General features: G+C 38.4%; 1 protein-coding gene across 1 annotated transcript; it reads right to left on the bottom strand.

The window, feature by feature from the left end:
• Positions 1-378: 378 nt before the first annotated feature.
• On the bottom strand, positions 379-25317 carry atp6v1h (ATPase H+ transporting V1 subunit H). Its single transcript, XM_040144390.1, has 14 exons — positions 25209-25317; positions 24242-24395; positions 23173-23272; positions 22013-22102; positions 20958-21071; positions 19977-20081; positions 18855-18914; positions 17822-17919; positions 15565-15757; positions 11241-11419; positions 10698-10823; positions 8581-8682; positions 6867-6980; positions 379-763 (listed from the first exon to the last, which is right to left on the bottom strand). The coding sequence occupies exons 2-14, from the start codon at positions 24343-24345 to the stop codon at positions 694-696; spliced, it is 1455 nt and encodes a 484-aa protein (XP_040000324.1). The 5' UTR covers positions 24346-24395; positions 25209-25317; the 3' UTR covers positions 379-693.
• Between the last annotated feature and the right edge of the window lie 883 nt (positions 25318-26200).

The following is a 26200-nucleotide window of genomic DNA, read 5'->3' as shown; positions in this document are numbered from 1 at the left end:
GTTAATATATAATAGCAATATAATAATAATAATACAATAAAGAAAAAAAGGAAACTAGAATTGATGCTTACGGTTGTATGCCTCCACCAACCAGTCAAGTTGCAGTTTACATCCATGTCTGTGAAGGTTACATTCATCTTCAGCCTGAAGGCAGATGAGAGTATACATGACGACAAAAACATCTGACAACAGAAATCGTGTTTCCCAGCCTGTCTTGACAAGAGCTGCTGCCACTGCCTGGGAGCCAATCGAATATGGTTTGATAAGAAAACTCACTAATCTTATCAAGTCGATCTCAGTAAATCTCTTTGTTATTCAGCAACTGTAACCTCAGCAAAGACTGAATCCTGCACAGGAAATGCAGACATGCCACAGGAGCACCATAGATAAGCATCTTTATTGGGACACATACAATGTTGTAGAGGTAAGACTTAAATAACTTGCAGTTTTGTACATTATCACAGACATAAAGTGCGACTTCAATCACCATACGCCACTTAGCTGAGAGGGCACGACATGAAACACGACAGTCAAATCAAGTAACATCGAGGATCATTTGGGGAGTAGATGGAATCCACACCCTGTGGTTTACACGTCATTACACAAAATGAACAGCTGATTATTAAAACGGCAAAGACCGATGTACACACTCATCCACACAGTAACACCCAAACACACATGCGCAGGAACTGTTCAGCTTCGAGCCGCTACGGCTGGAGCTTGCTGCTGATCACTGGACTGGAGTTGTCTTCCCAGGTACTCCCTGTGACAAAAAAAACAAGAGATTAGACTTTTCAGTTCCAACGTGTTTTTTGGGTGGAGGGTTTGTGTCTGACTGTGGCTGCAAATAATGATTCATTTCTTCACCAGTGAATCTGAAGATTATTTCCACGATAAAACATTTAATCGTTAGGTCTATAAAACTTTAGAAAATAGTTAAAAATGCAGGTCACAATTTCCCAAAGGCCGACATCTTCAAATTCCTTATTTTGTCCAAATAACAGCCCCCAAGTCCAAAGAGATTCAGTTTACTATGATATATAACGATGAAAAGCAGAAAATCCTCTCATTTGAGAAGCTAGAACCCGAGAATGTTTGGTATTTTTTCAGTTTTTTCTCTAGCTCTTTCCCTGTTTCCAGTCTTCATGGTAAACTAAGGTAACCATCCAGCTTCACACTGAACAGACAGACATGAGAGTGGCATCAATCTTCTCGCTTCTTAGCAAGAAGCAGAAAAAGCGTTATTAAAAAAAAGTTTAACTATTCCTTTAATTAAATGTATTTCGATTCTCTTCCACTTGTTGGTTGGGTGGAATCAGGACCTTTAATATCCTTTAATATCAGCTTAAAGTTTTAAGTGAGCTTCTCATTTTCAGAATAATTCTCCCACCTATTCTCACCCAGACATGATGTTATTTTTAAAGTTGAAATATAATGCCATCATTTTGAAAGGTCACACTTCTCCTTCAGGTTTCTTTCTTGACAGTTACATTTTCAATATTCTATCATAGCACTCACATTTGTTCTGCTAGAATTGTCAAAGGCCTCCCAGAAAACTAAATATGGAAATGGCTGGCAAATACTTCTGATGGTAGAATTTATGTTCTCGTTAAAAAATGAACACTCAGAACACTGACTGCTGACAAACATCATACGACTATAGCGAGTTAATACGGACCAATATGCAGGAGTCACTGAAAGCAGCAAGCAGACCTTCCTGATTCATAGAAACAAAGTGTTTTTCTGCATGTTTCCATTTTCGTCTCCGGTCTCTCCCCCTTAAAATACCAAAAACTGCTCATCTCCACGCCTGCACTTTAATTTTTTTTTTTCTTAGTTAAGTGCTAGCCCCAGCTTGGTGAACAGTCAAGTGTTTTCCTAACGAATCAACAAAGCAGGTAAGCAGAATGGAAATCATGTCTTTCGAGAGTCAAAAGTCTGTACATACACCTGGGAATTTCACTGCTTAGCATACAGTTAATAAAATTCCTCACACCTGCTCCGGATCAGTTCTGATCTATCAAACTACAGTTTTCAAGCCTTTCATCTTTACATCACTGTGTCCGGTTTCTGTCAAGTGCTTATTCATAGTGATGTGGAAAATTCCAGCTTTTAAGAGGGGGAAAAAAAAAAAAAAAAATCCTCCACCATCAGAAACCTCCACGCTTCCCTGAAGCCTTTAGCTGGTCTGCAAAAAGCAGCTATACATGTATGTGGATTTGGAGTACAGCCAGTGGGTTAATTAAAACAGTTGGCAATAATTGGAAAGATGAGCCAGAGTCAGTGTTCTGCAGACCAGGTGCTTTCTGATGCACGTATCTGCGGCTGCTGTATAAATTAATACCTACACTCCAAAATGAGTCCTGGAGGTGAAACACAGCACGGTAATAATGACACTTAAATCAGAGGCTAAACAAGGAAAAAAGTAAACATTTTAAAAATAACTAATCAAAGCAAAGTTTATGGCTTTCAAATGACGTGAGTCATCTTAGATCTGACTGAGGTGCGATAGACAATGATCAGGTTATACTCTATGGGAGGATGGCAGCAGCCAATGAGAGCTGATCGTAAGATAAAGGCATGACAAATAAAATGATAGAACCAAATTTACAAAAACATCCCATTTTTGCCTTGTTGTTGCACAGGAAAACACATCTAACAGGTGAGATTTTTACCTATATATCACTGGATGCAATAAAACACATACAGGGTGCAATTTCAATCCGCTGAAATGCAGCATTCAAGGTCAGTTTTCTTGTGTATTCCCCTGCAATCACATTACATTATATTACATTCATGTGGCAGACAATTGTGTCCAAAGCGAAACAGAACAAGTGACACGGCCCATTGCACCTGCTAAACAACAACGTAACGTTACATCTGGCAGCAGCTGGTGGTCTCTGATAAAGCCTACAAAACCTGCACTCAGACACTGGCCCTTCACACCCAAATTAACAGTAAAATAACAACACATGATTTTATTATTTCATTCTGACACATCCAATGAGGCACACAGGTGCTGGCGATATGCGCAGGTAGCCTCCGGTCTGTGACAGCAGGTACTTTAATTGTTTACTTTAAAAAAAAAAAAAATCAAACGGTAGTTTGTTTGTCAAAGTCTCGGCCTCTGTGGATTTGATGGGTCAACATAGCAGACTAAAGCGCCTTCCGATGGCACGTCTGGGCTACTCACTCCACCGAACAATGACACATTTACCTGCCATAACAGGCACGATTATTATCAAAGTCACTCTTCTCAAATGCAGGCCCTGCATATATTCACAAACAGCTTGTTCTTTTGAGGTTTGAAACTGCTGAAAATATGGGGGGGTCTTAGATTTGAGTCACGGTAAAGCGTAAGTTCGCGCACTGATCTGTGAATTTCAATAATGATTTGTTTTTCTACAAGGTTATGAAGATAATCCAAGTTTGGATATGATATAAGGACCCTACCCCCTTTTTAAAACTTTTTTTTAATTATTAAAACTCTTATTAATGACTTACTTATTTTGCATTCCACATCTAATTGTGTATAGGAGAAAAATCAACAATGTCTTCTTTCCATTTTCATTTGTACCCTGCTGATGCTTTTTTTTTTTTTTAAACCAATCATTGACGTGGTAGTTGTCTCAGGTGTTTGCAATTTGGTTCACCTTTTGTGATTGGTTCTTACAGCTGAGGCTTTAATGTAAAGACTTGCTATTTCTATAAACGCAGAACTGACAGCGTGTGGATATTCAGCTTTTTCCTTCACACGATTTCATTTTCCTAGGTACGTATCTACCGGGTGCAACTCTAGTGTAAGATGCAAGAATTGCACTGGCAAATGTTTCACAAAATAATTGTAACATGCTCTATGTAAAAAAGACTTTCACAAAGAGACTAATTGAGAATGTGAAAAGGAGGGGAAAAAAACCAAACATCTTTGGAAACGTGTAGAGATTAGATTAGACTGATTTATGATATAACTGCCTCAAAAATGACTTGAATAGTGCATTTTTTGTTACCATTCTTGGTTTATAAAATGTTACAAGACGGAGACATTTTGCACAAATTTGAGAAACTGTCAACCCTAATGTAAGAATAGAAATAAGTTATCTGGTAAGTAAACAACATTCAATCACTGGAAATCAACAGTACATTCTATTAAGTGACAATTAAAACGAGGACTGGAGAGAGGAATACGAATCTAGGAGCATTTGGTCCCTTGAAATTCTTACCAAGGTCAATTTCCCACTGTTGCAATTTTTCACTCCCTCCCTCTGGCTCTTTAAGACAAATACACAGTGATCTTGAAGACACACTGGGGTATTTTTCTAGCCCTAAAATCCGGGCTGGTGTATGAAATGGAATCTAATAATATATCATAACACATTAACTATAGACTTCTGTAGAAACAACTGTGATTCAGACAAGACACTGAGGCCAGTACAGCACAAGGACAGACTCACTTAATAACTGATGGGCTTAAATAACAAACCCTCAGTATGGAGCTGGATGGTAAAAATTACATTCATTCACAACTTGTCCAAGATCCCGAAGAACGTTAGAAAAAAGAAAACGATTTACAAAGCAGCCAAAAGGGCACAAGAATAAAATAACAGAAGTTTCTCAGTTCACACATTCATCTGTGCTGTTGTCATGACAGCAGGGTCCTTCTGTATGTAGGACAAGAAGATCTTTTCATGGAAACAATGACAAAAAAAATCCACTCAAGGTGACAGTGGGTGTGGTGTGCTGCTGAAAGTATCAATCAATGTGTGCTGTGGCTGAATGGAGACCTCACCTTTTTAAAAACAAATGCACCAACCAGCATTTTCTCGTTCTGCAGTAGCATTCACACATTTCTGTTTTAAAAAAAGGTAACGAGTGTGGGCAGCACATAGTCAAATGTGACAAAACAACCTTGAGACACCCCCCCTCCCCCAAACATAACAGGTCCCGTCGAAGTAAGCAAACTAGTGGAAAGCAGCCAACACATAACAGAGAAAACTGAGAGGAACAACTTTTCCAACCCTTTTATATTCTGTCAACACAAAAACAAATTAATCGTTGTGCCGCTGCGTCCACACGGCTCAAGCACTGCATGTCCTCATGGCCTGGATGAAGACTCATTGGAATCATTTTGTGCCGGGCTTTTAAGTGACACGCTGCTGCTTTTACGTAGCTTAATCACATGTTGTGAGTGATGAAATATCTAGTTTAATATCAAATCAAATCACCTTTGTCTTTAGTATAAAGACGTGTGCTGACTTTTATATCAGTTTTCAAATCTGGCTATAATTCATGTGCAAGTTTTGTCGCTGCTTTTGCTTTTTTGTACTAAGACATGTTTGCCGCCCTTGTTTTTTTTTTTGTTTCATGTTTCATGTATACTTAATTTTTCTTCAATCCATTTTCCTCTCTTTTTAATTTATCGCCATGTTTCTATAACATTTTACTCCTGTTCTCTTATTTTTATTCACCGCAGACGATAAAACAACTTGAGATCCATCTTCTGGGATTCAGTGTATGGCCACACACACTGAATCTGAATCTATTAAATCTGAATCTCAAAATTATCTCTGGGCTTCTCTGAGCAAAGTTCTCAAAACTTCCAAAACAAGTAATTAACCCCAAATCTGCTTATCTCATTTTTGAGCCTGTAAGATGTTGTTATGGATAAAATTAAGATCTATCTTACATTGGAAGTTACAGTATTCAAGTTGAGCGGAAAGAACACATCTTGCTCTCTATTCTAGGTCTGATAATATGTTTTTCTTTCTTCTCAAATGCAGAAACAAGACTGAACACCCGTTGTGCTAAAGTGAATAAATAAAATTCTGCTCACACTTCAGTGAGCGTACAGTTTACATGGAACATTACGATCACTTAGATAGGAAAACAGCACTACACTCTGGTATTAAACACAATACCTCCATCCACAGTTGCTCAGGGAGCTGAGTGTGTTTTAGATAGCGGCAGCAAAACAAACACATTTTCCCTCGTTCCTTGTTGATTTTTAGTGTTTCCAAGCAATCCAGTTTAGAAGAAAAAACACACAAACATGATGGTGAGTTGAGTGTTTGGATCAAGAAAAACTCTGAGGAGTGACGAAGAGGAGGATGAAGTATTTGCTTCAGTAAAATAAAGCATGTAGTTTGTAATGGTGCTGGTGAAGGGTTTGTATAGAGGATTTTTAAGGTATACTGATAAAAAAAATTAACATCACCTCTGCTGATATATATAAAGTATAGTTTGATACATAAACAAATAAAATTAACCAAGATTTTGGGTAAGGATCCCTTAATTTTTTGTTATCAAAGAAATGTGACCTAGATACAGTTTATACTGATTTTACAGTTGAAAAATAAACTCGTCTGAGTACTGTGATGGACAAATATATACGTGAGACACAACTTCTAAATTACCACAGACATCTGCATCATCCTTTCACTGACATTTCTTGTTGCTGTACTTATGGGCTGACAGTGTGTCGGTCAAGAGCTATCATTAGCTGAGACAAGAAGGAGACAAGCAAGTTGATGCCAATGTCTCTCTAAATCTGAAAACAATTCTGTCTTTTTGCAAATGAAAGCATTTTTAATTCACATTTTGCCAAAATGTGTACACGGTTTATTATGAAACTGCGGTGGTGCAAAGTAGACTGGCGGGCCGCCATAGTCTAGGTAATTAACGGGAAACACTGCATGTCATATTGGTTTGCCTAGTGTGGCTACTTGAGCAGTGCTAGCAACAGCAGCCCTCTTTCCTGGCAGGTTAAGTCCACATGCCTGTGGTGAATGTGGTTAGGTATTCATCCGGTCAGTTGGTTATATGCCAGTTTAAAATTAATCACATCAATGAGGCTGTAAATGTGCTCATACCAGTTGTGGACCATCAGCTTCTGCACAGCCAACAGGGCGTTGTAACGCACTAGCTGGTCTTCGTGGTGCATATGATTCATCACCAGCTGTTTTCCACCCAGCTGCTCAATCACCCTGAAATTGGAGAATGGGTGAAAGCCTTTATCCACACAGAAAAAGTGGACTATTTTCATCTTTTAGGTCATTCGGTGGTCAGCATCATGTATCTAATCCAGCCCGACTGAAATTTTCTATGTATTTTACTAAGGGTCACTGGCCTAGTAGAATAATGCTTTGAAAAGGGACAACAGACTTGCGCGATGCATATGGTAATACAGTAAATGGTCTGAACGGAGAAAAGGAAAGTAGGTTAAAGTACATGCATTAGCACTGTTACATACTGTGGTTAAATTGATCCTACTGGGGTTTAATTACCAATATAAGGCTGGAAATTTTGACTATCAACTCTGATATTCTGACTACAGGTGATTAAGACGGATATGAGCGCCAAGAAAAACCACTATTGATCTGAAGTCTCAAGACGTGACAAGTGCTCAGATTCTAACAAACGTGGCCAACTACAGATACAGGGCACTCTCTACTTTAAAGTGGAAGTTTTGCATTTTCTCTGTTAGAAGTGTGCCAGAGTCTAGGAGGAACATGGGTCAATTATCTCTGTTAAGTGTCATTTATTGAGGTTCAGATCAAAAGGCCAGAGTTAGATCATGTGTCTCATAGTTTAACTTTTCTGATATAAAATATTTTTTAATGCTATTTTATTTTTTTTAAGGTTGCTGCAAATACAGACACCATAAAAGTATCCAAAACAAAAACAGCTAGCCACACACCAAACCTCAACTCCAGACCCACTTAAGAAACGATAATAAAAGTATACCCAAAATGTTAGGGGCAACTCAACCTGTAGAAGCACATACAAGAGGTGCTGCTCATTCTCCCAGTACTTGAATTTATGTTAAGTAAAGCCAGAGCTGAGGTATAGTGTGTGGTAAGCATTTTAATTTTGTGAACCAACTCCTTACTAACTGGAACAAACAATTGCAAAGCCACTATGTGCTGAATTTTAATGTGATTTTAACATCTTTCCAATGATTCTGATGGTTGTTTTTATTTCTGGAAAAATTACCTAATCCTGGTGAAATTTGGTGACGTCTGTATTTGTTGCTTTCAACCCATTTATATAAAGAACAAACCACACTAATTAACTCTATCTAGAGTGACAGATCAAGGTCCCCAGTTAGGCTCTGAGCTTTCCAGTTTCAATGTGGGCATATTTCCCCCACCAGCTACAGTGGAATTTAAAAAAAAAATAAATAAAAAATCCAAGAATCAATAAATGAAAACGATGGCGTTTCCTTATTGTACATTCCTCATGGAGCTTATTTGAAAACTACTTTTGCTACAAAGTTTCTGATGTCACTCAATGTGGTGAAGACAATTTGTCCTCCTGCTGTCCTTTCAGCTCCTCAGAAGCTGCTGCTGACAGGACAGCTGCCTCTGAGTACAGTGACGGAGGTCGAAGTCAGTGAGGACTGAATGTACCGGACGCTTAAGTAGTACTTGCATGCCGCTGCCGTCTTGCGTTTGATATAGATTCCCGTTAAGTGTTCTCAGGCCACACCCGTGGGTGGAAGCGGGTTTTTGTGGTAGCAGATCAAGAAAGTCACAGTAGCTTTAAGCTTTGATATGATTTGGTTTTAACTGAAAAATGCCTCACCGTTTGCCACGTGGGTAATGTCGCACATACTCTCCAATGTCGTGAGCTGCCACTGCTATGACTTGAGGATCATCAGACACCTCCAACAGCCTCGTCAAGATCCTGTTGAGGAAGGGCAGTCAAAAGGAGAAGCATTCAAATGGAGAGATCTGTCTGTATCAAAAGGCACAGATTCCATCACATCTTATTCTCTCTGAAAATCAAATATTTCTCAAATGGTCCTAGTCAAAGACTTTGTAGCCTCATAAAAGAAATAGATTATCCGAGAATATTCTTCTCGGAAGAAGTGTCGGATGTAGATGTGCACTGATCTCTCAGCAAACCATGGTTAACGTTACTTTAAAACTGAGGTAAAACCCAAACTCTAAAATGGAAATCTGAGGCCATGAGACACGAGGTATCCTCTGAAAAAGTGACACATCAGTGGGGCAAATCGTGGGTGAGATTTGGGGAAGGAGACTGACAAAAACGGAGAGTAATCAATTTAAGATGAGATGATGCCTGGGCTGATTACAGAGAGGACAGGGAAGTGATGAGACAATGAGATGTGTAGATCAGGTTCTTTCACTGAATGTCAATAGGCTCAACAGAGTGTGTGACTGGAATACCAAAGAACAGACACAAACTGATGTTTTATTGCTTGCGATCTGAGCCCTTAGGTTGGACACGCACAAAACAAGAATGAAAAACAATGTTGCCAGCTGGTACAATCATCAAACATGATGGTGGGGAGTGGGTGCCTTTTCAGTAGCTGTTAAAACTACGACCTAAGATAGGTGTTACCAGGGAACCGAATATGAGTTAAGTCTTTTGAATCTGTGTGGGACCAGTTTAATACTGATTTTTAAATCTAAATTTAAGAAGGAAATTTGTATTTCTTGTGGTAGCAGTGTGTGTATTTCTTCTCATCTTTTCAACATTAGGTTTCAGGTTCAAATAATTAAGGCAGCGGTTTAAAAAAAATTATATAAATCTTATGTATTTTTAAATTTGGAAAACTTACATTTTCCCTAAATTTTCAATTTCAGAAACAAGACTAAAGAGTGCTTTGAGCTAAATGTAAAAATTAGTTTTGACACAGTGATGGCGTAATAACACAGACGTGTTTCAATTAATCCTGAGGGTGACAATAATGTCCGTAACCACATTTCTTGGCAATCCATCTTGTTGTTTTTCCACTTAAAAACACAAATGTCAACCTCACAGTGGCACTTGAGGAAAAGTCAGGGGATCACCAAAGTCATTGAGATTCATCCTACTGACTGGAATATGAATGTCTGTGCCAAACTTCACAGCAATCCAGCCAGCAGTTGTTGAGATAGTCCAACAAGATTGTGGTTTACTCAAAGGACAAGTCTTTGGATAAACTGAACAAAATCAACCACGATGCTCTTGAAGAATAAAAAGGGTTGAAATCTTAAAATATGTGCCCAAGAGGAAACGTCAAGCAGTGGTGTGTAGAGGAGCAACAATATGTGGGGTTTTGATTAAAAAAAAAAAAAAAAGGAAATTTGTTACCTGGCTTGTTGATAAAACAATTAAAAAAAAAAAAAATAACCCCTTTAAAACTTATCAAAACCCCACATACTCCTGCTCGTCAATGAGTTGTTGAGATATTTCGGTGAGTCCGACTGATCAACAGTGTCATCCCTAGAGCCACACTGCCAGACTGGCTAAAATTTCTATCTCTTTATTTGAAGTTCATTATTTCAACATTCATCCAGTTTCATTTAACCCAAAAGCAGTTTGAAAATGTGTAACTTTTCTCAATTTTGGAAAATGTAAAACCTTCCAAAGCCTTATTTTCATATGCAACGTAGAGAAAAAAACAAAAACATTGAACTCAAGTCAATTGAACCTAATGTATTTCAGTTTCAATTGGCACATTAAAATTTCAGAATTCATACAATAATTTCAAATCATGTTTATTTATTAAATTCTTATCTCCAATGGCAATATCTTAGTCTACAATAAGGTATATTTTGTGTCCTTCTGTACCTAAAAAAGCTGTACTTTGATCTGCATTATTTTGTTCTACTTAAGGGTCAAAGCAAGAAAGGTTTTCGAGGGCCATGGAGAAATTAAAATGCCTCACTACAGTATGTGCTTCGTCTTACTTGAGGAGCTCGTAGTTCTTCTCGTTCAGACGGACAGCGTTCTCACGCCAGAACTTCTCAGACTTGTGAACAGGACTCCATTCCAGGCGGCCGGACTTGAGTTCAGAGCTGTACTCATCAAATGAGCTGTAGATTTAAAAAAAAAAAAAAAAAAACAAACAAGCAAAAAAATAGAAAATTAAAAAAAGGTTTTTCGAACAAGTCATGAGGACAGTCCAAGGATTTCCACTGTTATTTGTCCCTGGCTTCTTTCTCTCTTCTCTCAATTACTGTGAAGAGTAGTGATTCGAGGGGGCATATGGTCGAATGGAACATTCAATATTTCAGGTACAGCGAAAACACAGCATTTAAAATTTACAGAAATGTGTCTTTAGAAAATAGACTGGCTTCATATAAATGTGAACATGTACACAACTATAACGTCATTAATTCTTTGAAATACTTGCTCAAGGATTTATTTTTATTCTTTCACAGTCTGTTCCCTGCAGCTGAACGACTTATGAAAAGTGATTACATGTTATTCATGAAGTGTCCACAGGGTACCTGAGATCCTGCACACTCTCTCCCAGCCTCTCCAGCAGGAACTTAATGTCCTCGGTGATGTCCTCATCATCGTACTTCTGCTGCTCAAGGTTCTCGAGCTGCTTCAGCACCTTGCACTGAATCATGGCCAGAGCGTACTCCTGACGAGTCTCCCGCTCTGCAGACTTCTCCAGAAGATTCTGTCAAAGAGCAACAGTGCGAAGAACAGATGTGTGGTATTTATGACTTCACCCATGTGTGAGCATTTCCTTTGAGAAAATGAGACATTTACTTCCCGAGCAAATCGGTGAATGAGTAAATAAATTATGTAGCGCTGAAACAATTAGTCAATCAATTGACTAGTTGAGCGACAGAAAAATTAATTAACATTATTGACAATTCAATTTGTCCAAGACATCTGTTAAGCCAAAGAGCCGAACATTCACTTGTTACATCTTGTTTGAAGTGAGGATTTGTTCCTTTTCTTGTATTTATATGACTGGAAGTTAAATATCTTTGGGTTTGTACTGTTGGCTTGACAATCAAACAATCTGAAAAATTTACCTTGACCCCTGTGAAATTGCGGTGAGAATTTTTCACTATTTTTCTGATATTTTGTTGACTAAATTTATTTATTAGTATAATCAGTAATGTTATCAATTGACAGTTGCAGTCTAAGAATAAATAAAGGATTCATTGAAACATTTAAGGTTTGCAGTGTTTTCCATTAATTACCTAGATTGTGGCGCCCACCACATTCTAAGTTGTCCCGACACAGTTTCATAATAAACTGAAAATATTTTTACTTTTCTCTTAATAACATAAAAGGTCTCTAACATAATAACAACTGTTTCCCATACATTGATTTACTTGCAGCGACCGTCACAATATCAACACCGATATTGCCACACATTTATTTTCTATTTTCTTACTACTTCAAACTGACGCTGAATGTTTGGACCCTTCAATCCAGATGAATATTGAAAACTATTTTCAAAAAGACTCAAAGTACTAGCAAAACAGAGTACCTAGAAGCCAGAGCGGGTCAGGAGGGGATAGCTGTAGCTAATGAAGAGAGAGATGTAGGAGGAGGAGGAGGACAAACACAGAGACAGAGCTGGATATATTGTTCAGTTGCTGTCCTCCCAGAATCTAATTCTGTGGGAAACACCCATTATCTTTATAAAAGATCATTTTTGTCCTTTAGTTTTTAAAGTTTCACATTAAATTATGTTATCATATATAGATCATAAACAGGGATGAGCAAAATAATGATTTACTGCACACCGTGAGACAATAAAAGTTTGTCAACTGTCAGAAACATGGGTATACTATTTATACTGTGGGTGCTGTAATATTCCTGCGAGTTTTAGGTCATTGAAGGCACTGTTGCAAAACAATGAGCTCCTCTATGGAATTATTGAATTTTTATATGACATTTGAATCAATGTGATTAAGTACATTGAACCTGCTGTCTGGTTATTTTATTCTAAATGTTTCCCCATTGATTTTCAAGAATTTTCTATATCAACATATGAAATCAAATACACTGGGACAGAGGGTTTTATTCATATCAGCCACTCCTAACATTTATTAACATTATTGAAGTTATGACTTTCCTCTGAAGTAGATACTGCATTTCAGCATACACCTCTTAAACCAGGATTCAGTTTCAGGTGTCGTCAGTGAGCTGTGAAGTGGATGAATACAGAGCTGTGCTTAACAAGAACACAGTGTTCAAGTACTGTAAAAGCTCTTTTTGAAGCAATATCTCTGGACAAAGTTCCAGAAACTCAGTCTCAGACCATAACGGAGAGAAACTTTAGAGTGACACGAAAGAAAAGTGACTTCAGCAGTGGGACTGAGATAGAGGAAACCAACTCCATACTCCGATTGAACCCTTTAAGCCTCCATTCAGGGCATAGCTACAGCTAACTATATATATCTGATAATTTGTTGCTAACAAGAACCTGTGATTTGTTCACAACATCCATCTCAAATAGAGCAAATAGGCCAAGTCAAAGCAAATGTTTAGAACCTGCTTGCCTGTGAAGGCATATGGCTAAAAGAAATTTCATGTTTTCTGAAGCCTAACTGAATATGTTTTTCAAAAATTATGAAACAACTTTTAGTACCAGAGTTAGGTTGGGGCAAAAACATCAAAAACACAGCAGTACTACTTTTGAGGATGTGTTCAAGGACTTCCAGATGGTCCAGATAATTGAAGTCACTTTGCTGGTCCCATGTGGTGAGCAGAATCATTCGCATAATTAGGACATTTGGGAAAAATAGCAACATGCAGAAAAATTTTTAATATTTTTTGTAAGGGATTTTTCTAAAAAGAGAATTCCTAATACATGTGATAATCCCAACTTCTTCAAAAGGAGGAAAACAACATCGAGAGCCCTTTCATATCAGCAAAACAATTATCTACTTTTCGGTGATTGGCAATGTTTTTGTAGCTCTCCTTACTCAAAGTCTCACATGCACACATTGTAAGGTAAGCTGAACGACTCTTGGGAAAACCCCACTGAAGGGTCTCCCTTCGCGGCCCAAAACTGCTTTTAATTAGCTGTGATCTAGCAGTCGAACTGAACTACAAACAAAACTATTCTGACCAATTAAAAACAGAGCCCTTCTTTTTATGGGTGCATTCACAAACGCTTGATGTGACAGCTCTGCTGGCACGAAAGGTGTGATGAATGAGCCTTAGGGGGAAAATTCAAAGCAGAATGCAGTCCATTGAGGGCAAACATAATACGGTACAACATATTCTCTAAAACTTGGTCCCAAAGTAATTTCTTTCAGCAAACAAAAGACACGAGAAAGGTGGTCAATTAGGAGCAGGGATGCCTATTTGCTTAGCTTACAATGAAATACTAAAATGCTGACAGAAACTGGCTGACAGAGAAGTAGAAGAAACCATAAATAACTTCCTTAAAAAAAAAAAATCATCCATCTTTCCTCCACTGGTATATAAGCTCACGTTTCAATCATGTAATCAGCGCCATTTACTTCACCCATTGTGCTCTGAGCAGGGTCACTGAGGTGGTCTGGTGTTGCTGGTTTGGACAAAACCAGAATATCACTGAAGCTTCTAATTTAAAAAGCCGTATTTCTTCTAGGCTATAATTGGTTGACCTGACATGAAGAATTTGTTTGGTATTCGATATGAAGTGTGCTGAGGATGGCCAGGTAGTGCAGGCTGTCAGCTAGACATATGCATTGGGTTGTAGAGGATTATTACTGTTAGCAAAAATATCAGTATACCATATGTTAACTTTCAGATGTAAAATGTAACATGATTCGGGACCAAACAATATTTTCTCTACTCCTTTCCTTAACAAAATACTCAGCCTCCCGAAGACCTGGAAGTTATCACATTGATTTTGATTGTGTTTTCCCTGATGTTCCAGACCTGTGTCGGTGCCCTGTCAGGCTCACTAACTTCCTCTACTTAAAAAGGACCTCAGCATGGGCAGACTAATGGGGCCTCTGCCTTTAATTTAATTTTGTCAGGGCATAGTATAGGATATTCATTACCTGGCATAAACACGAAACAGCAGAGCAAGTCCAGAACGCACCATTTAGGACTACATTAAATATAATGTACTGTTGTTGAAGAGTTGTAATTTCAGTTTGCTTCTGTTGTGATAAAGTATAGAGCCTAATTAAATGCAAGTGTTCAAAGTGCTGTGTAAGATTTTGAAAAATGCGCACTGACTGTCCTATATCAGTACAAAAGTGCAGGTATGACATTATGAACTGCAAACTTTTGCAAGCAAGTCTAAAAATATTTAGTTTCGCTGAACACAAAGGACTTTTTGACCCCTGGTTTCCAAATTTGATCAAACCACAGTAAGCCATCGTAGTAATACGTTTCCATGGCAGTCCTTCATGTTCCCTTATTTACAGTGACAGATTTTTCCATCAGTTGCCCTGACAGGCGTTTTTTCTGGCCACTGTGTACCTGGAAAATTTATGTGCCAGAAAGCGAGTTGTGTGACTTTGGTCTTAGCCTCTGCATAACTGCACATTTGCCAGGGTTAATATGGTGTTTTTAATAGTATTAAATACTTATTTCTTCCATTTGATACTTTGGAAAGAAGAATATGAAATGTAGGTTATATGTAAATGTTTCCTTGTTTTTATGTGGTAAATTGTTACTTCAAATATACAGTAATAAATAAAAAAGGAGCTAAATCTTACGGGAACCCTTGGGAACCACTGGTTTAAACAAAGCACCACAATAGGGAAAAGCAATTCAGCCAGTGTGGTCAAAACATTTTTAGTTTAAAGTGGCATTTAAGCGACACACAGAAGGAGTGAGAAATTCTCCACATACCCTGAAGGCAGCCAGAATGATTCGAGTGACCTTCTCCTTCACAGACTCCTGGAGGATGTCGGACAGGGCTGGCACTACGTTGTAGCGTCTCAACTGCTCACAGAGCTGAGGACTGAAGGCCAGGAGCCAAACACAGAAGATCATCTGGTACTGGAGCTGGAAGCCACACTTGTTGCTCAGCACCGCTGTGATGCTGAAACAGAAAAAGAATAATGATTAAAAAAAAAAATGCAGAGTGCTTGGAAAAGACCCACATCTACATCTAACACTAGTTTGCTAATAAGGGAGCTTTCACAGCTGTGTGCCTACATGCTGCTAATTCATTATCTCCAATGATGGCTGAAAATGAAATGTTCAGACAGTCTTTAGATAATGGAAGAGTTGCTCAGCATTCAGTACTAATGACTACAGCTAGACAGTGTGTCATGCACTTGCAGAAATATCTGGTAAGTGCAGAAATAATGATCTCATAAATGTGCAATAATTATCTGATCCAAATGCTGTAGTAAGGCTAGTTTTTACAATGCTATATTAAAGAAAAAAAGGGACCGGGTAAAAGATGGTGGGAATGATTAATCATTTGAACCACAAGCCATTTTGAAAGTCAAAATCAGAAAGCCCTCCATTAGTTTGTTGCACCTTTCTTTTTTCCCTCCATGACTCTCACTGCTCCATCTACCCTCCCCCTTTAGAAATGTGGTGCTAGAATATACAAGTGAGTATATCTACGAACCTGTCAATTAGGTTCTAAGAAGGGTTTTTGACCATCTAAATGGCAAAACAAAATAAGTGTACACTTCACATCCAAAGGGGTATTTTTTAGACACTCTGTGTCCTTAGGTGGATTTTAATGTGGTGTTTACTGAAGATTTTCCTACTAGAAGCTGAATATTTCTAGCTACATCGAGGATGTGAAAAAGAACAACCATTCGAAAATTTACTGTGGCTTTTAAAGACTATTGCAGTTTATAAATTATTTTATGTTGTCGAGTTTACAAGCATCACACATAAGGTATCCAGTATGAGTCAAGTCAGAGCCACGCCGAGAGCTCAGATTATTTTAGTGGACTACCAGCACCCTTTAAATAGTGAATTTAATTTGCTTCCATCAGGATGGAGATTTCAGACAGAGGTGGCACTAACAGGTAAATGGTGTTGCTTATTCCATCAGCTATTGGCTTTTTTAAACAGAATCTAATTTGGTCCTTTACTAGCTATGGATTCAACAGGGTGGTCTCTAGCATCGGGCTTCTTTTCCTCTCTGCTTTCTGACAAGTGAGAATGGTAATAGTGATGTTGGCTTCTACTTCTGTACCTACGTACTTTTTTCTAATTTATTGTCATTCTGACTCACAGCTTTACTTCTCTGTATTTTACTATTCACTGACTGCTGTCTGTAAGCACAGCTGCCCATCAAGGATAGTACAGTTTTACCAGTTGATGTATTCTTGTACTGTACTTAGTACTTTACTTGAGCGTTTCCATATTCTGCCTCTTAATACCTCTACCCCACTACTTTTCATAGGCAAACATTATACTTTTTACACTTTGTACTACACATTTGACAGCTATAATTGTGTTACTTTGAAAATTAAAATGTAACATCCAAAACAAATGATCAACTTATAAAATATGATCAATTTTTAATGATTAAACTACCCAACATTTTATTAAGTATTCATAATTAGCTTGACTTTGACTACATACAACAATAACATGCTTCTTGCGTGTTTATGCATTAGTAATGATAAAATATTATCTAAAATATAATAATACAATAACACTGACAGCAGCCATTTAGCTGCATATCAAATACTTTTAGTTTTGACTTTTGCTTTTGCTACTAATACCTCTGTTCTTTTACATGTGTAAAACTTCAAATGGAGGACTTTTACTTTTAATGCAGTACGTTAACATCGTTGTATTTCTACTTTTACTTGAGCACAAGATCTGAATTTCTTTTCTGCCACTGAGCTTTACTTTGAACAGACAATTTATACAGCTGCCCTGTATATTTACAGTATACTGTACATTCTTATCAATAAATTATCATGTTTACATTTAAGTATATGGTAAATACCAGGAGCATTAAATACCAGGACAAGAACCTGAATAATTCAAAGAAAATACAGTCAGTCATATTGAATCGTTGACTTGTTCGAACAGCTTGCATGCTTGATTTGATTGTTGAGTTAAATATAAATATTTGCATGCTACAAAGGTAAAGTAACCCTGTTCATAAGGATTCATTACTCACCAGTTGACTCCATCAGCCTCCACCCAGGCAAACCTATACTCATTGACCCTCAGCATCAGCTGAAGGCACCCAGCCACACACTGGACATACTGAGAGCTCTGCAAAGGACAGAGGTAAACATTTACTCAAACAGAAGCATGAGCCTTAGCTGTGTAATCAGGAAAACAAATAAATTGTTAGAAGGTCAAGTACAATTAATGCAGTTCTGAAACACTGAGTAGTTGACAAGCAGAGACAACTTTACCAACACCTATCAAACCTGAGGCATTGCACATGCAGTCTATCGTATGTATACATAAACACATGCTAGATCACAGACTCAGTAGTACAATACAGACCAATAGCAGGGAAAAGTATCCCACCACACCTGAGCAAGAATAATGTAAATTGAGATTAGAGTGGAGGAAGCTGAGAGGAGAAAATCGATCGCATTAATCTGTTAATTAGAAGAGATTGAACAAAAGCAAAGAGGTCCCGCAAGAAGAACAGGCAACAGTGAAGACAGAAGAGTGGAGTAGAGGTTACCTGGTTGAAAATGCAGAGAAAAAGATGATGTTCAGTTATTAGATAGCGCTCATGTCAATATATTTCTGAGCACATTTCTCAGAATAATCACGCTATGCTTGACAAAGTATGGAATATAATATGGTAGGATAATGCGCTGCTTTGCAAATGCTATTCCAATTTCCCTTGTTATCCTAATGTCAGGTAAAAGCTGTGTTTGTCATGCGCTCTCAGCATTAAGGAAAAGTGGCTCACAGCATGCAATTTTGTACAGTTAAAACCAAACAGTGGCAGCAAACACCATGCTGTCTAAATGGAGAATTCCTCTAAAATTGCTTTAAAAGACTCAGGTCTGGAAATATTCTGGAAGTATTAATGAGAAACTTGAGTGAAAGAGCAGGATGGGAGAGAAAAAGAGGGGAAAGAGAAGATGTGAAAGTCCAGTGACAGCTGACACAAACCCTGCCTTTTTCTTTTTTTCTTTCTGGAAGCGCCAGAGTGACCGAAGATGCACTTCACTCATACTCACTTCACTGGGGGAAATAGTTCCTGCTCCTGAGCCTGTTTCTGGACCTGTACCATGTAGGTTCTAATGAGAGATAAACAAAAGAAACAGGTGCAAAATGGTTCACAGTCCATCGCTTGGAGGTGAGTTAAAGTGTCACTGGACTACACAGTATGTGTGACAACGGATGCTCACTGATTCGTTGGTTTGCTGTTGAGGAGAGAAATGAATATCAAGCACAATTTAAGAAGCAGTTTTAGGTTAAGAATATCTTTTGCAAAGACACAGAAAGTTTAAAATGAAGAGAGACTGACAATTGTGCTTTTGGAAGAGATGGCTATATCTGATTTGAAGAGAACCTCTGGATATTTAAAAAAAATACTGGTGTACAATGCAGAAGCACAAAGAAAATAGGAATCAGTATTCAGCTGGTTTATCAGCCCTCTCTTTGGTGCACACCATCTCCAGGTCTGACAAGCCTGCTCAACTCCATATGAATAAATACATTATATTAATTCAGAAAAGGTTTACAATGTGAGCCCAAACAATAGAATTCAATTTAGTGAAAAGTAATAGAGATAGAAATTTGACTGTTTAGATAATTAGATTCTTTGAAAAAAGGGAATAAATTCAACTCCATGAGAAAGACGTAGCCAATGTCTCTAGAAGCTGATGTCCCAGTATCTAAGAAAAGAATAACCCAGGACATGATAAATTTAAAAAGGGGAAACAGAAAAGTTAATATTTCGAAAATCAATTACATCGTATACTGTATAAACAAAAGACACAAAATTTTATTCGCACATTTCTGCTGCCAAGACGATGAATCCCAATCAGTCGGACCTTTCATAAACCGCAGGCTGATTGTGGTGATGCTTATCACCTTTTTGTAACTTCTGTTTAAGAGTTCCAAGTTTGTTTCCCCTCTTATCATACTACTACTACTACTAATTACACTGTACTGTAGCAGTCTGTTGTTAGTCACATAAAACACAGAACACACAATTAGCTGTAGAAAAGGCACTGTCAAATTACAAAATACTGAACTCCACGTGTAGTTAATGACATACACTGCGACCACCTATTGAGAGAGTCCTTTTACACATCACCAGATTTTTTTTTGCAGCAAAATTCTGACTGATGTACCTGTGAGCTGAGCTGGCTTTTGATCCAGTTGAAGTAGTAGTTCAGATCACTTCCCTCCATCAGATCACGGCCCCAGGCAGCCAGCTTAGCAATGATCCTTGCCGCCTAATATAGAAGACAGTTCAAATTCATATTGCTATGCATTAACGGTCTACCAACAGTTGAAATTTACAGCAAAGCCATCGTTTTGCAATTTAACAATTTCAGCTTAGGTGCAAATGTGTCCTGTGATGAGACAGGAACAAATTTAGCTCTTCAATTTCCTCCTTGCCAGGAGGGTATCTGTCAAAGTATTGAGGCTGTAATTTAAAGCAAGAGTCAGCATGACAGTTGGATTGAGTTTAAGTGCTGTGTCACAGACTCTGGGTGACATTATTCCCACCAGCTGGGTGCCATCTGGCTGTTATTCTTAATTAAGCTGAGGCTGCCCTATCATAGTACTCATTTTGTCGTTGAGCGGTCATCCTGTTTTTGAAAAGGGTGGCCTGGAAAAAAACATTACATTAATTGCCTGTTCTCGGGGGGAAAAGGGGAAAGGTTGCTCTGTAAGGAATAATTGATGCCTTGCTATGATTAGAGGCCGAGTTGCATCTGTGAAAAATTCATGGCTGTGAAAAATGTAATGGAATACAACCTTTTTATCTGGAAAAATGTGTGGCTATCTTTGATTATGTTTAATTAGTTTCTGTCTGCTACTAAATATACCCCATTTTGCTGAAGTTTTAAACAGTTGTGTTTGAGCTGAATTGTTTCCCCACCTAGTTCACAACCCACATGTTTACCTTGTTTTATCTACAGACTGACAATGTCCCTGATAACAGTCAATAAAATTCATCAATACTAAAGGATTGTCTGGGTTCTGGGATTGCACTGGGTTTTACATGCACCAGCTAGTCAAACAGTGCAGGGGGGGCGTGAATTACAATATGTCCTATATTCTGATTTTTTTCCATACTCAACAGACATCATCTCTAAATTTACCATGTGGACAGTAAAAAGGTCCTGACGATTCAGCATGGGAAGGAAGTAGGACCAGGCAGTGTTCTTCGTCTTTTTGGCGTAGTCAAAGAAGATGTTCACCCTCTGATGGTTTTCCTGAGTGACAGTTGAAATAAAACCTTTGATGAGCTCTTGGATTGCACGCTTGGATAATGAAGTAATCGACTGCATGGAACATAATCCATCTTTACAAGCAAACAATTACACTTTTCATTAAAAAAATTACTCGTGTAATGCTAATACCAAAATCTGATTTTGTGATTACGGGTGCAATCTCTCAATATATCATCTACCAGCCAATGTCAATAAAACAGCCACATGGTATCAATAGTGTGGAAGTGCTGACATAGTTGTTGCTCTAAGTGCTAGAAAAGTCTTTACACCCCCCTCCAGGGCACTGAACTAACCCCTGAGGTTTTAACTTGGTGTAGCTTCTTCCAAAACCCAAATTAATCCTCAGTGCAGCTTTTGAAAGGTGGAGGTAGCTTCAGAGTGAAGCACTTTATACTGATGCAGAGTTCCCATTATATTTGTATAACAGAGTAAAACTCACAAACTGTAGTCATAGAAATATCCCATTTGTTTTAGAGGAAGGGAAGTCTAACTCTGGGCTACAGATTACTCCTTTGAGTTTATGTTGAACTACAGCAAACAATTTCTCGTGAGTAACTTAGTCTTAAGTTTTCACAATTTGTTCCAAATGCATTAAAAAGGACCAGGCGTATCACTATTTGTTTATTTTATTGTAATTTAAGTAGAAAATCAACACTTTCCAAGGTTGGCATATCGTCAAAAGCACCACCAAATTTCAACGTCCTGCCCTGTCAACCATCTATTTTTTCCTGTAACCTCAAAAAACTCATGACATTGGACGGGATGTTTGAGGGCACACAAAGCCTAGATCAACACTCTTGTTTGGTGGGATTAAAATGATGTAATCCTTCAGGTTTTCTGACCCTGGTTTTAAGGTCCTCTCAAATCGTCTCTATGTACATGCATGTCCCATTTGTCCAAAGTCAGTGGGTCTGTCTGTGTACCTGCAGTGTGTCATCAATCAGAGTCAGGATGTACTGGACCGTCTGCTCCTTGGAGATGTGGGCCATCAGGTTCAGAAACGTCTTTGCACACTGAGCAAAAACAAAATAGATATACAGAAACTCAGAAAGACACAAAACCCATGTATCTCTTGACAAATTGAACAAAAATACTTTGCTTTTATTCTGCCTGGCACCTCTAAAAATAGTCCACACACTAACTCAGGTGAGCGAAATTCAAGACGGTGCGTCTGAAGTAAAGTTTACAAGAATCAATTTGAAAGTGACCAATGATTTTAAGCTCTCAGCGTGGTCTGTGCGGTGACCCATTCAGTCTCTGTGAGTGTGTACGCGCTGTCCGCACTGATTAATATATACAGACTTGCACAAGCTGTGCTCCTTTTCGTGTGGGAGTTGCCACTGTCCTCCGTCACTGTGCTGTGCACCGTAGACTAATCTATAGCAAGTACATAAGGCTGCTGTTGAAGAAGAAAGCAGGAGAAGTTTTACAGCGGCTGTATGTCCCCATTGTACAGCATGTGTGTGGTTTTCCACTTCCTTTTTTTTTTTCTTCTGGTTTTTACAATTTTGCTATCTAGTTGCTTGTGTGTTTTGGAAAGAGGAGGAAGAGGAATCAACAAGTAGCTGCACACAGTAGGCATGGCTGCAGACCATGGTTTTTCAAATTTCAGGACACACACACACACACACACACACACACACACACACACACCCACACACACACACACACACACACACACACACACACACACACAGGGCTGCTCTCAGACCATCCACAGCCGAGCTAGGTAAAAGAAGAAATATGTACCACGAGGTCCAGTATAAAAGCTTTTCAAAAACCAAAACACAGCAGTTTTGTTTTTTTTCTACTACTTTGAGGCAGAATTGTAATAGTTATCACAAGTGAAACTAATTTTCTTCTCTGTTCCATTGCTTCTGTGCTGTGAGGCACCAGCAAAAAAGATGATTACAAACAAAGAAGCTTTTTTTAAACTGCTGTTATTAGTCTAAAAAAGGTCCCATTTTGTTATGTAGCTGGTTGTCTGTTTGTAATGAAATCTAAAAGGAGAACTGCCATAACATGTACTGAATAAGATCATTAGCTAAACACACAGAAATGCACAGATAATGTAAAGGAATACCTGATGTCCTTCATTGGTCAGAATGACCTGTTTCTCCTCAGAGTTGGCCACTTCAAACTTCTTTATGAACTCGCAGTCCTCTGCTGAGATCATCTGACTCCTAGAAGAAAATTCAATCAGACATTGTCATTCCCCCCTACCTTACCTAATATGATGTGTGCATTATCACTCATTTCCTTTACTATTTGAGCAAGACATAGGACATACATGTATGCTATTGACCCTTACACTGAGGGGTTGGGCTTTGCCTTGTCACTAGCATGCTGCTTCTAATTGCAAGGGAAGCTTGCACAATAATGACAATTAACCTGGAAATACCACATGTTCAAATCAAGACCATAGACGCCATGGAGGGTCCGTGAAGATCTGCAGTTACAGTAAAAGCATGGTTATAGTACATCCATACTAAATGAAAGAAGGAATCGAGTAATCAGGTGATTTTTTTAGGAGTGATAATATGAGTCATTAGTCAGATCTGCTGTATTAAAACACATGGGCTTAAAGAGGAAGTATCACTCAAGACAGTGAATCACAATACACAAACTACAGCAGAGCTGCTTTTAGATTAGTAAACTGCACCATGTCTGTAATATAACAATGATTTATTCAGAAAGACTGATATATTGAGCTTAACTTGTCTAAAAAAAAGTTTGACTCAAAGAAATAATGCACTACCACACAAAATATGCTAAATGTGCAGCCTGGAGAGTGAAGACTTTTCTAACTTAAGCTAAGTAGAGCACTGAAAACATCTCAATATCATTGAAAGTAAACTGCCTGAAGCAGAAGAATAATGTGTGTAAATGGGGCAGACAAAATATTAGAGCTGCCTTTCAGTATAATGCAGTCCAGTACAACACCACCACCCACTACAACCTCAATAATAAACATTGAGAAAAATGGTTACCTTTCTGACAGTGGCAACAAAAACAGAAAATTTATAAGCCTTGTAAAAGTCGAATTCATGGAACAGCTGTTGTATTAAATTGCATTAGACTGCACAGGTGTACATAAGAAGGCGCCCAGTGAGTGTATAGCAACATGATGCACCGTTGTAATTGGTACTTACTGCAGGTAGGACTGCCAGTTGACCAGATTAGCCCGCACCTCCGCTGCCTTTGCAGCAATGATGTTGGTGGGGACTGCAGCGTCCACAGCCCCGCGGATATCCATGCTGGGATATGTCCACTACAGTATATGTCAGGGTAAAAATCCAACACCACCTGGATGGGAACACCGCGATTAACATCGCCACAGTGTCTCAACATTACAGGCAATGTTACAGCTCGTGGCCCGTTTTCTGAATGTGTTTACTACAAGCTAGAACTTGCAAATAGTGCACTGCAACAAATTACAGCCAGGTAACAATGCAACGCCTGACGCTGTGATTTGTTTCTAATAAATCAGTTAAACATGGTACAACAGTTGACTAGCATGTAACAGAGCTACCAGGAAGAAAGGTATCATGTATCGATTTTTGAGCGATACACGATTTACCACTATTACCAAGTATTACGACCCTTGGCAGAAATATTAACCATACATTTTTTCATCTTTCAAGTTTAATTCTGACGTTGGTTAGTCCAACCGACGAAGCTGAAACCGCTAACCGCCGCAGGTCATGCCAGCTAACTATCTTATGGCTTAGCTCAATGTCACGCCAAGTAATGACGGGTCTTCCAGATAACTGAGATACAACAACGCAGTGCATGACCTATGAAATTAATCTGTATCAAAGTCGTAGCCAAATATAACGCATACGTATGGAACTGTTAAATTATAACGTTGTCGTTGACGCGGATACCACCGTTAGCTTAACGCTTGCTGGCAAAAGCTAGCAAAATAAGCCCAGGATGCTAAACTGAGCTAGCTGTGCTAAGGTAGCTCCTCATCGATTCTGACACCGCGTCTAAATGACAACCGCTACACGGGCAATGACATTTTTAGAAAGACAGAATTCGGCAGAGGATATGTGTGCAAAATTACACCTAACTTAATAAGGAGTAAGGGAGTAGAAACTCGGATGGGTCGCTCACCCTGCTACCGTCCTGTGCGAACAGCTGACAGACTACAACACTGGCGTCACGAGCTATCATGTGACAGTCACATGCACGGCCTCAGTTATACAGGACCGAGGAGACTTGGTGTCAGTTCAGAAGCACATTCAAGCGAAATGGTAAAAATGTAAACACCGCTGCTACAGTGCCTTGGAATAAACATCTGTTCAGTAATTATGCTGTAAGAGAGGTGCACTGTATGAGCGTTGCTGTAAAAATGACAGAAATATAATGGAAAGCAACTAAGTACATTTACCCAAGTGATGTACAGTTTTGAGGTATAGTACTTCACCAACATAAAGCCATTTTATGTTACATCTTACTTCTACGCCACTACATTATTGCACTTTTTACTCCTCTACAGTTATTTATCAGCTTTAGTCAGTAGTTTCTTTTCAGATTTTTTTTTTTTTTTAATGTAAAAATACACTTTATAAGATCATAAAATACAACACACTTTTAAAAATTAAACCAGTGGTTTCCCAACATTTATTGCTTATGAATCCTTAAAAGCAGTGTCTGGTTGGGGGATCCTTTGTCGCATTTCAGATCTCTGAGTTGTAGGCAGTTCAACCAAAGAAAGATTCTCCCTCTAAACTTCTCAGATGATTTACTTGAAATAACTGTTTGAGGCCCAAATAGGTGAAACTCTCTTAATTTCACAAAAAAAGGAAAGATTCGAGAAGAGATTTTTGGAGCAGGACTTTGTTTTTTTTTTCTTTTTTGCTCTCCCATTAATCATCTCAGGACTTCTCAGATTTATCTGGTGAGTCTTTGGAGGGACTCAACCCCTAGGCTGGGAACTGCTGGTCTAAACTAGCCAACTGTATATAAAGTAGGTAAAACTTGCTCCGCCTCGAGCAGCTAAAACAGTAAAATGCTGCTTACACATTGATGACTCGGTATTAAAAATTCAATTTATCACAATATATCAGTCACAATGGCTGATTTTCTGCAAAACAAGTTAAGTA

Source organism: Xiphias gladius, chromosome 14 (assembly GCF_016859285.1).
Source record: "Xiphias gladius isolate SHS-SW01 ecotype Sanya breed wild chromosome 14, ASM1685928v1, whole genome shotgun sequence".
Taxonomy (NCBI): Eukaryota; Metazoa; Chordata; class Actinopteri; order Istiophoriformes; family Xiphiidae; genus Xiphias; species Xiphias gladius.
This window is presented reverse-complemented; position numbering and strand designations above follow the sequence as displayed.

Bases quoted from the DNA above. Each gene is read 5' to 3' on its own strand.
- atp6v1h (XM_040144390.1), bottom strand. From the start codon at position 24,345: ATGGATATCCGCGGGGCTGTGGACGCTGCAGTCCCCACCAACATCATT. The intron at 18,915-19,976 runs GTACATCAGTCA...ATCTCTCATTAG, and splicing joins AAAGCCAGCTCAGCTCACAG to AACCTACATGGTACAGGTCC. The intron at 764-6,866 runs GTATGAGCACAT...TTTTTGTCACAG, and splicing joins AAGCTGATGGTCCACAACTG to GGAGTACCTGGGAAGACAAC.